This window comes from Cervus canadensis, chromosome 10 (genome assembly GCF_019320065.1).
Source record: "Cervus canadensis isolate Bull #8, Minnesota chromosome 10, ASM1932006v1, whole genome shotgun sequence".
Taxonomy (NCBI): domain Eukaryota; kingdom Metazoa; phylum Chordata; class Mammalia; order Artiodactyla; family Cervidae; genus Cervus; species Cervus canadensis.
This window is the reverse complement of record NC_057395.1, coordinates 37767438-37778628: the sequence shown is the minus strand read 5'-3', so window position 1 is coordinate 37778628 and position 11191 is coordinate 37767438. Positions and strand designations below refer to the sequence as shown.

The window sequence follows — 11191 nt, the reverse complement described above, 5'->3', positions numbered from 1 at the left end:
CCTTAAATTGAATTAAAATTGTTGTTTATCCTCTCTGTTAGAAAACGCCGCTGGAGAAAGAAAAAGCCGCCTCTAAGGACCGGTGGTAAAGGCCTTTTTATTAAGCGTCGCTCTCGCTCTCGGGCAGAACTCCCGGGGGGCTGGTGAGTGAGGAGACAAAGGGAGTCTGCAAGGTATGAGGGGTGGGGAGGGGTTTTATAGTCCGGGCAGGGCGTCCAGGCCAGGTCTTTTCATATAAGGAAGAAAGCGCGGGCTACAGCGGTGGTCAGTGTCCGAGGGCTCTGTGTAGGTACCTGATTGGACCAGGCTGCAGGGGGCCAGCCCCTGAAAGTTTAGCCAGCCTCCGGAATTTGCCTTGTAGCACTTTCCCGGGGGCATGCCCCGACCTTTCATCCCGGCCTTTTAGTTATAGGACAAGGGGCGCCGGTTCTCTCTGGCTTCTTCCTGCTGAACGGGGGTGGCGAGGGGTAGGGTGTGGCCGGGATGACAGGGAGCGTCTGCCGTTAATTTTGTCACAGAGTGTCCGTTGGAAGCCCTTGGTACTGCTGTCGCAATACCATCAGCTGAACCGTGTTGAGCCGCTGTTTGACGAAGGCCAAGAGCTTATTTAAGAGACAGGGCCCGAAAGTTAAGAGCAATAAGAGGATTATGAGTGGTCCCATTAAGGTCGAGAGCAGGGTGGTCAGCCAGGGGGAGTTTTGGAACCATGATTCGAACCAACCTTGCTGGGCTTCCCGTTCCCTCTTTCTGCGCTCTAGTCCTTCTCTTACTTTGGCCATGGACTCTCTCACTACCCCTGTATGGTCTGCTTAAAAGCAACACTCTTCTTTGAGGGCTGCACAGAGGCCCCCTTGTTGTAAAAAAATCAGGTCTAGGCCTCGTCTGTTCTGTAACACCACTTCTGACAAAGAGGTTAGGGATTTTTCCAAGGCCATCATAGACTTTTCTATTCGTGCAATGTCTTCATCAATGGCGACTCTCAGGGTGATTAGGCCCTGATGTTGTGTAGTCAGGGAAGCAATGCCCGTGCCCGTTCCGGCCGCCCCCAGGGCGAACAGTGTTGCTAGAGTAATAGCTGTAACGGGCTCCCTCTTATGTCTGGGAGCTGGGGTATCTTGGTCCCAAAAGTTGTAGAGGACCTCTTCTGGGTGGTATGTAATCTTGGGTACTACTACTACCATGACACAGAATTCTCTGCTCTGGTCGAAGACAGCCAAATGGAGACAGGGCGTCAGCCCAGTCCGTGAGCATATCCACCACCCCCCGATTTCGGGAATGACGTAGGTCTTATCGGTGAAGTTGGTGTCATTGTCAGTCTGGGCACACAGGGTTTGTTTATCTGTAGGAACCGTGCCTAAGCAGGTCCCCGAACCCCATACTTGTTTCATGGTAAGGCCCACCTTGCGGTCTCCCCAAGAGCACTGTGGTGGGTTAGAGAGAGTGGATAAGTTGTAGGTGGCATTTAAACCCACGGCCTCGTAGTAAGGTGGGTGTGAGGTGTAGCAAAGCCAGCAGGATTGAGTCGCATTAGGATTGGAGTGGTTAAGGGCCCCGTAGGTTTCTTTGATCAAGGCCCACAGGGGTTCTTGGGTTTCTGGTGGGTCTGTCTGGGTTAGCTGAAGAGAGGGGGTAGGGGTAGGCGAGGTCACAACATTTGCGGCATTTGTCCCTTGTGGTGAGGGGCGGGGGGGTGTAATAATCTGGTTGGGCCCCATAACATGGGTCTGGGCGGGTTGTAGGACTTGCTGAACATACAATGTTGCACTATTGCTTCCCGTACCGTAGGTATCATATATCACTACCCCCCAGGACAGCCCGGAAATCCATCTATTTTCAGTCCGTCCCTGCTGTGTGAATGATAGTCGGATCTGGTCGCTGCATTGCCCTGGGTTGGAGGGTCGTCCCTGCCAATCTGATTTTGGAAGAGGACCCGTGAAGGACATATTGATCAGGTCTGGCCTGGTCACCGACCACTTCCGATACCCATCATTGGAAGTAACACAGCCCCAGGATTTACAGTAGCGGCTCACCATTCCCCCACAGGTTTTTATGTTTTCTCGCTGATGTCCCGGGCAGGCATAAAACCCGAGAGACCTGACCCTACACTTGGAGTATCCTGATTGTTCGATTAATTTTGTAAGGTTAAAATATAAGTCCGGCCACCACTTATCTTTCGGTTGGGTGGCTGTGGTCCGGTTTAGCTCTTCGTAGGTCTCTCCATTTTTTAAGATCCATGTGACTTGAAAAGGCTGGTGGGGGTTTTGGTAGGTGTGCCCCCCTTTTTCCAGGACCCCCAGTACCCCCAGAGTAACCCAGAGTAGAGAGTCCCGCATTGTTCTGAGGTTGGGGTGAAGGGGGTGGGGCGGACAACCAGCCTCGTGGGTCTCGTAGGGATGGAGCCGGTAACCAGGTCAGGGTGTCCCAAGGGAATAGCACCCCAGGAGTAGGAAGCAGATGGCTAGGTATGTGAGGGCCAGGGACAGTCGAAGAATGGAGGACCAATTGCGGGGGGCCGCGGCCGCTAATCTAATGGCAAAAAGTATGGCCAGAGCTGTGATTGTTAGCAGCCACAGCGGGTGATGCCAGGTCAGCATCGGATATCAGGATGTGGTCCCCCAATTATTTTGGGATTGACGACAGAGGGGTTCGGGTGATGGTCAGTTTGGTCGGCCCCGTGAGGGTGGAGTGGTAGGAGTAATTGGGAGGAGGGGCCTGGGCCGGGGCCGCCCCTGTCTCTGGGAGACCCGGGGGAGCTCGTTTGAGCCGGGTCAGGTGATACCAGGGCTCGTGTCCCAGCAGTTTGGCTGCCGTGGGAGTGGTGAGGATTACAGTATGGGGCCCCGTCCAGCGAGGTTGTAGCAGGCGGGGACTCAAGGTTTTTAGCAGTACCTGATCTCCCGGGGCCAGAGGCTGAGTTGGCCCCTCGTCGTCTGTCGGTTGTGGCAGGACCCGGTTTGCGTGTTCTCTCAGCAAGGATCGTAGGAGGGAGAAGAGGGGGAGGTACCCCGCAAGTGGGGGAGCCTCTCCCTCTGGGAGGTGAGTCAGGAGATAGGGCCTGCCGTAGAGCAGTTCAAAAGGGGTCAAACCTGTTTTGGAGTGTGGTGTGGTGCGAATGCGAGTGAGCGCCAGAGGAAGGAGGTCGACCCAAGACAGCCGCAGTTCTGAGGCAAGCTTGGTCAGGTGCGTCTTGATGATGCCGTTCACCCGTTCTACTTTGCCTGACGATTGGGGCCGATAGGGGATGTGGAGATGCCAGTCGATGCCCAGAGCCATAGCCACCTGCTGGGAGATCTGTGAGATAAATGCAGGCCCATTGTCAGACTGGAGGGAGTTTGGCAACCCAAATCTGGGAATGAGATGGGTCGTCAAGACTTCTGTCACCGCCGCTGCCGTCTCTCGGGCGGTGGGGAAGGCCTCGACCCATCCTGAAAAGGTATCCACCAAGACCAGCAGATAGCGGTAGGTTCGATGTCTGGGCATGTGGGTGAAGTCTATCTGCCAATCTTGTCCGGGCATATGTCCCCTTAGCTGGTGAGTCTCCTGTGGGGGTCGGAGTCCTCCTTGAGGAGAGGTGGAAGCACATGTTAGGCAGGAGCGGTGGACCGCATATATGGTCTGTCTGAGATGTAGGGGAGAAAAGACAGGGCTGAGAAAGGAAAAGAGAGCCCTTGGCCCGATGTGGAGGGTATTGTGGATTTGGGATATTATGGCCTTAGCCTGGCGCTCAGGAAGCACTGGTTTATTATGGAGTAGTATCCATCCCGACGGGTGCCTCTGAGCCCCTTCCTGTGCCAGCAAGGCTCTGGCTTCTTCGCTGGAATAATCTGGGTTGAGGGTGGATCTCAAAGTCAGCAAGGGCTCGGGGGCTTGTTGTAAGGTGATTTGTCGAGCCACTTGATCTGCCATATTATTACCCAGAGCGACACTGTCATGAGTATTTTGGTGTCCCTTGCAGTGTATGATAGCGACCTCTTTGGGCAGAGATAAGGCATCTAACAGTCGAATAATGTGGGGGGCATTACAGATGGGGGATCCTTTAGTGGTCAGGAAGCCCCGCTCTTTCCAGATTGCCGCGTGAGAATGGGCAATCAAGAAGGCATATTTGGAGTCTGTGTAAATATTGGCCCTTTTTCCTTTTGCTAGGTGTAAGGCTCTAGTTAGGGCTGTTAGTTCAGCCTTTTGAGAGGTCGTCCCGGGTGGCAAGGGCTGAGCCTCCAGGACTTCTCGGGTGGTTACCACAGCATAAGCCGCCCTTCGGCTTCCATCAGGATCTCGCTTTGAGCTCCCATCGACGAACAAAGTTAGCTCTGGATCTGGTAGAGGTTCGGAAAACAGGTTGTGAGGTGGTTGCATAAGGGACTCAAGGACCTCTGAGCATAAGTGGGCTGGGGGTTCTGAGGAGAGGGGGAGGGAGGGCAACGAAGAAAGCGGGTTTAATTGTGGAGAACGACTCACGGAAACTTGCGGATTGTCCAAAAATACCAGGTGAAACTGCTGGAGCCTGGATTCGCTGAGGTCAGAGAGAAATCTAGAGGCTAAAAGATCGCCAAGGCGATGAGGTGAGAAGATGGTCAGGGGCTGACCATGAATCAGCTTTTTAGCATCAGCGTACAATGTTGCTGCTGCCGCTAGTGCCCGCAGGCAGGGGAACCATCCCCTGGCTGTGGGGTCAAGTTGTTTGGATATGTAAGCAACAGGCAGCAGTTCGGGGCCAATCGGTTGCACCAGGGCTCCAAAGGCTATCCCTCCCTTTTCATCAGTGTATAGATGGTGTGGATAGTTGGGATTTGGGAGAAAGAGAGGGGGTGCAGCCAATAGGGTTGAGCGTAAAGCGTGGAAGGCCTTAGTCACTTCAGTGGGGGAAGACAGTGGTGCTGTGGGAGTCTCTTTAGCAGCGGCATATAGGGGTTTGGCCAGGGTGGCGTAGTTTGGGACCCAGTGTCGGAAGAACCCCATCAGTCCTAGGAAGGACAATATCTGGTCTCCGTTGGCCGGAGGACAGATGGACCTGAGGAGGATACACCGATCTGCCGTCAGGGCCTTAGTGGTAGGGGTGATTTTGAGGCCTAGATAGACAACAGAAGTCTGAGTCAGTTGGGCCTTGGATTGTGAGGCTCTGTAACCCTGGGAGCCAAGGAAATTAAGAAGAGTTGCAGAATGTTGTCGGGAGGTTTTTTCTGAGGGGCTGCAAAGGAGCAGGTCGTCTACATATTGGAGGAGGGTGCTAGGGCGGAGCGAGCATCTGGCCAGGTCTCGGGACAGAGCCTGTCCGAAGTAATGGGGACTGTCTCTGAACCCCTGAGGGAGTACAGTCCATGTGAGCTGGGTGGTAAGCTGAGTGTAGGGGTCAGTCCAGGTAAAAGCAAAGAGGAATTGGCAGTCGGGGTGGAGTGGGATGGTAAAAAAGGCATCTTTGAGGTCAATGACGGTAAAATGAGAGGTTTTGGGAGGTATGGAAGAAAGGAGAGTGTAGGGGTTAGGGACAAGTGGATGGGCAGGGACCACCGCCGCGTTGATCAGGCGGAGATCCTGCACTAGCCGGTAGTCTCCTGAAGCCTTTCGAACAGGAAGGATGGGTGTGTTACAGGGGGAAGTCGTGGGGATCAAAAGACCCTGTCCTCTGAGACGGTTGATGATGGGCTTTAGTCCCCTGAGGTTATGAGTAGACAAAGGAAACTGGGGCCTGGCTGGGAAGCAGGTGGGGTCTCTTAGCCGGATGAGGACTGGAGGGTGGTGCCGAGCCACCACCGGGACTCGGGTGTCCCAGACCTCAGGATTAACAGAAGAAGTTGGGGGGTCAACAAGTAACATTAGGAAGGCCCCTGACGTGGGAGCCGATCCTGGAGTCAGGTGAAGAGTGGCCTTCAGCTTAGCGAGTATATCTCTTCCCAAGAGAGGAGTAGGGCAGGAGGGGATGACCAAAAAGGAGTGGGTAAATAGGCAGGAATCTAATTGGCAGAACAGTGGTTGGGTTTGGAGTGGACACGAGGGTTGGCCGTCAATGCCCATAACCGAAACCTGGGAAGGACGTAAAGTGCCCCCGAAAGAGGAAAGGACCGAATAGGTAGCCCCCGTATCAACTAGAAAGTTGATGGACTTACCCGCTACCTGGAGCGTTACCCTAGGCTCGGCTTGGGTTATTGGGGTCCCCGAGTCTGGGCGGCATCAGTCATCATTGAAGCTCAGCAGTTCCGAGGCCGGAGGAGGGCAGGAGGTCTCCCTGGGGCGCTCTGGTCTCCGGCCCCTAGAGGTCGGAGCCCGAGAGGCCCGGGGACAGTCACTAGCCCAGTGTCCTCGTTGTTTGCACAACGGGCATGGCTTGGAAGGAGGCCGCGGATTGGGGCACATCTTGGCCCAGTGTCCTTCTTGGCCGCACTTGAAGCAGGCCCCCGGAGGGGGGTTTTGGGGCCCTGAGCCCGCCGCCGGCCGGAGGGCTGCTACCAAGGCCTGGGTTTGCTGGTTTAGGAGGCTTGCCTGAAATTCGGCCTTTTGTTTGAGCCTTGCCTTTCGGCTGGCCTCAGCAGTTTCTTCACGGGCGTTATAAACTTTAAAGGCCATTTTTACCAGGTCTCGAATAGGGGTCTGAGGGCCATCCTCAGCCTTGGCCAGTTTTTTTCGGATGTCAGGTGCGGATTGGGAGATAAAACGATTGGCCAAGGTAGCTGCCCCCATGGGGGACTCAGGGGACAGTCTGGTGTATTGAACAAGGGCCTCAGTCAGCCGATTAAGAAACATGGCTGGGTTTTCATCGGGCCCCTGAGTCACCGCATCTAGTTTGAGGAGGTTTACCACTTTATGAGAGGACGTTTCCATCCCATCAAGGAGACACTCTATCATATAGCGTACCCGCAGCTGGCCACCACCCCCTTCCTGGTAGTTCCAATCAGGGTCGGTGTCAGGAACTGCCTGAGCTCCCGGGGGGCGCTCGGGGGAGGGGTTGGCACTATGCCGCTGGTCGGCCTTAGCCCTGGCTGCCGTCCAAATGGCCTGCCTCTCCTCGGGGGTGGTGGTAGATCCCAGGATGACATATATGTCCTGCCATGTTAAGGCATAGGCGCGGGTCAGACCAGTAAACTGCTTAATGTACTGAGTGGGGTTGGAGGAAAAGGATCCCAGCTTGGCCTCAATCTGTGCTAAGTCCTGGAGAGAGAAGGGGACGTGGACCTGGGCCAGGCCATCGGCTCCGGCCACTTGCCGCAGAGGGAGTAGCGGGGCTGGGGGAGGGGGCGGGGAGGCCCCTGGAGGGTTGCTATGGGAGCGAGTGTGGGAGCTAACCGGAGACGAGTAGGGAGTGACGGGGGGAAGGGGAGGATACAAGATAGGGCTAATGGCCGGAGAATCTGGGGCCGGCGGTGAAGCCTCAGGGGCGGGAACAGGAGCAAAAGAGGCCGGAGTAGGGTTAGAGGGGGGGGGGTTAGGAGGGGCCGGAGAGGAGGGGGAAGAGGTAGGAGGGGCCGGAGTGGAAGGGGAGGGAGTAGGAACCGGAGAGGAAGGGGAGGGGGCCGTGGGAGAGGCGTAGGGAGGGGGGGCCACCAGATCTTCTGGGGGAACAGAGAAAGCAGAGGACTCAGAAGCGGGAGGGGTTGGCTTAGCTCGGGAGGGTGGAGTCTGGGGGGCCATGGTGAGTAGGATCTGGCTAGGAGCACACGTAGTGCACAGGGTGGGGCGAGAGCGCAAAGCCCAAAAGGCCTGAACATAGGGGACCTCAGACCATTTTCCCGTTCTCCGGCAGTAATTATCCAAATCACGGAGGACGTCAAAGTCTAGTGTCCCTGTGGCTGGCCATTGTGAGCCATTATCTAGGGAATACTGAGGCCAGGCCAGTGAGCACAGAAAAGTGAGCTGCTTGGGACGGATATCTCTCTTTAGCCCTAGAGTCCGCAGGTTAGCTAGCAGGCACTCTAAGGGGGTGGAGTATTGGGGATCGGGTTTGGAGGCTGTCGATCCCATGGCGACCACGGGGCGTGGAGGCAACCCCCGCTGTCCGAACGTCTTCGGACGAGTCGAGGGGAGCCGGAGGTCCGTGTAGTCGCGGGGAACGTCTTCCTCACGGCCGCAGGGACCCGGAAAGGCCGAAGCCGGAGGTCTACTCAGCCGCTGGGGACGTCTCCCCACCGGCTGGTGACTGGGAGGGCCCAGTAAGTGCGCACTGGTTACGGAGCCCTAGGAGGTGGTCGCCAGGGAAGGCAGGCCCCAAAGCCGAAGGGACTTACCCCGTATCCTGCCGTCCGGGGGGTTGGTCAGCCGCCTGGGTCCAGGGCTACCGAGGCGGTGGAGCTCGAGGGGGTCCCCAACGGCGAGTGCCGGGGGCCCCTCAACCCGAGCCCCACGTTGGGCGCCAGATGTTAGAAAACGCCGCGGGAGAAAGAAAAAGCCGCCTCTAAGGACCGGTGGTAAAGGCCTTTTTATTAAGCGTCGCTCTCGCTCTCGGGCAGAACTCCCGGGGGGCTGGTGAGTGAGGAGACAAAGGGAGTCTGCAAGGTATGAGGGGTGGGGAGGGGTTTTATAGTCCGGGCAGGGCGTCCAGGCCAGGTCTTTTCATATAAGGAAGAAAGCGCGGGCTACAGCGGTGGTCAGTGTCCGAGGGCTCTCTGTTGGTACCTGATTGGACCAGGCTGCAGGGGGCCAGCCCCTGAAAGTTTAGCCAGCCTCCGGAATTTGCCTTGTAGCACTTTCCCGGGGGCATGCCCCGACCTTTCACTCTCAACTATTGATATGGCCTCATAATTGACATATTATGATTTTGATTTTCCATATTGATTCAAACACTAGTTCATTTAGTTGAAAAGTCCATGTCTGCTCCAAAACCATTAAAGTGCAGACTTGTTTCTCTTAAAACTAATTTTTAGCCATTTAAAAATCTTGCCCATTAAGCTAATAATGAAAGCAAAAGAAGTAGAATCATTGCCTGATCATGACATACTCATTCTGAATTGTACTCGGAACCAAAAAAGTATACATCCTGGAATAACAATAATTGATATAAATTCAGCAAAATATAAACATCAATGTTTGAACCCTTTGGGTTGAGAGTAAAGGAGCTTAAGTAACAAGAGGACCTTATCTAAGAGCCGAGTTAACCCTGAGATGAAACTTAAAGACTGGAAGTTAAGCCAAGGACTGGGAATCCATTTGGAGTTAACATCTGTGCCACCTTACATATCTCTGTCATTTTTTTTCTCTCTTGCTTTGCACACAGATGGACTCTGAATTTGTCTTCCATGAAGTGACCTCTAGAGATTGACTAGCATCTCAGTCTAAAGACCCAGAAGAGGGAAACTAATTTGTCCAACTGGGGTCATGTGACAAGCTATCGTCAGAGGCGCAGACGGCCAGATGGCCCTAGGCTGGCGGCCAAGCCCACTCCAGAGAAAATGGACAGTCTCTGAACAGGGCTGGGAAGGCACTCAGAAAGTGTTTACTACAATATGACTTTCATCAACACATCCCCCTACACTCTCTTCCGTTAAAGTTATTTTTATCTGTATCACAGGTAAATATGGTTATTTCCTGGTGCATCTCTGTCCACTCCTTGCTCCACGTTTCATGCTCCAGCAATAAAGAATTGCTTGTCCTCCCATCCACCCACCCCCTCCTGACCACCCACAAGCTCCAGTGCGATCAATGAATATCATCCCCAAGTTCCTGGAGTCCCCTGTGCTTGTAATGGTCCCCTCCCAATTCTTTCAGTGGTTAGGAGTCATGGTGCATGTCACTGCTTCCAGTAGACCTTCTGGACTTGTTTCTCTTCCTGGGCTGGTTCCCTCTGCTTTCTTTATGCATCACCACTGTGCTCCTAATCTCTATTATCTGCCAGTTCCATTGTTTGTGATTTACTTTTTAGTTTCTGACTTTTAACTGCACAAACTGTGAGCCTGAACTACAATGGGTGGTCCAAAAGTTGAATGAATATACTCTAAGTTTCCTGTTAGCTAATAATTGACTCTAGAGTTAAAAGGGAGTGTGTCATTACAAGAACAGTATTGTCTGCATAAACCCCTTAGAACTGTTAACTTGTCAAGGAATTAGATGTCAGGAAGTGCTAATCAAACCCCTCCTCAGGACTGCTGGGCAGCTCCCCGCCTCAACCATCCCCCCCAACTAAAGAAACGCCTGCTGTTTACCTGGTGCCCTAACCGGTTTAATTTCCTCTTTGACCTTCCGCTGGGCCAGCCCTCCCCTCTTTTAGATGCAGTTTTGATCTAGTGAAGTAATGGGCAGAACATCAGTTTATGAAATTATTTTATTTTTCTACATATAGACATTATTTTTCAAAGGCAATTTCATTAACTACATCCTGAAGCTCTGTGGACTTCCAGCAACTTTTCAAGGTTCGCCTGGATTTTCAGTCCTAAAGACGTATCTACATAAATATACATAGCTTTTCTTCTTAGTCTTAAAGCTCATTTCTGCACTCTAGTCCTCAAGGTTTGACTGCTCCTCCTGCCTTAACTTTAAATGCGCCTTTCTTCCCTGCCCCACTCCTTGACCTTGTTATCAGGTCGCAAAATGCTGCTGATCCTAAAAGGAAATTTTGCAAATAGTTGACTTTTGTTAATCCCAGGTTTTGGGGAGAGAGGAGAAAAGAGCTTCCCTCAGATACGAGTTTTAAACTGAATTTCACTTCCACAAAAATAAAAAACAGCATCCCGCCACTCCCCCAACCGCCTTTGGGTACGTTGGGGCGGGCAGCCCCCCAAGTTCTAATAAATGAATTAGCGTCTCAGAAAGGAGATCACCGCCGGGCTGATATTGATCAGGGTCAGCCGCTGTGTTTGCCGGCGACTGTTGGGGGGGGGGGGGTGGTGGTTAATTGAGTGTCAGTCTCGGCCTGTGTCGTCTCGCTGGCGCCGGGTGCTTTTGGATTTGCTAATTTTCGTTAAGTGTCTGTAGCCAGCTACTCGTCCCGTCTACCCTGGAGAACTCGGCGGCTCCTGCTGATCAACAGTCTGTCTGTCTGGGCTTTATTGATCACAGGGCGGGCGAGCGAGGCGGATGCGCAGAGGGGAGGGGGAGAAAGGCGGCAAGCGCCCCGCGCCCGGCCTCCCTCCCCGGGCGCACGCGGGCCGGCAGGGCTCACTCTAGGGTCGTCTTTCCCCCGGCTCCCGAGGCAGCCGCGCGGCGGGACGGGTCCGAAGGCGGCCACGCGGGTCCCTCGCGAGTTTTGGGGAAACGAAGAGGAAGCCACATG

General features: G+C 54.1%; 1 protein-coding gene across 1 annotated transcript; it reads right to left on the bottom strand.

The window, feature by feature from the left end:
* Positions 1-294: 294 nt before the first annotated feature.
* Positions 295-2333, bottom strand: LOC122448889 (MLV-related proviral Env polyprotein-like). Its single transcript, XM_043480554.1, is given in 1 exon segment — positions 295-2333. A coding segment is annotated over 1 exon segment (1821 nt). The 3' UTR covers positions 295-512.
* Positions 2334-11191: the final 8858 nt, after the last annotated feature.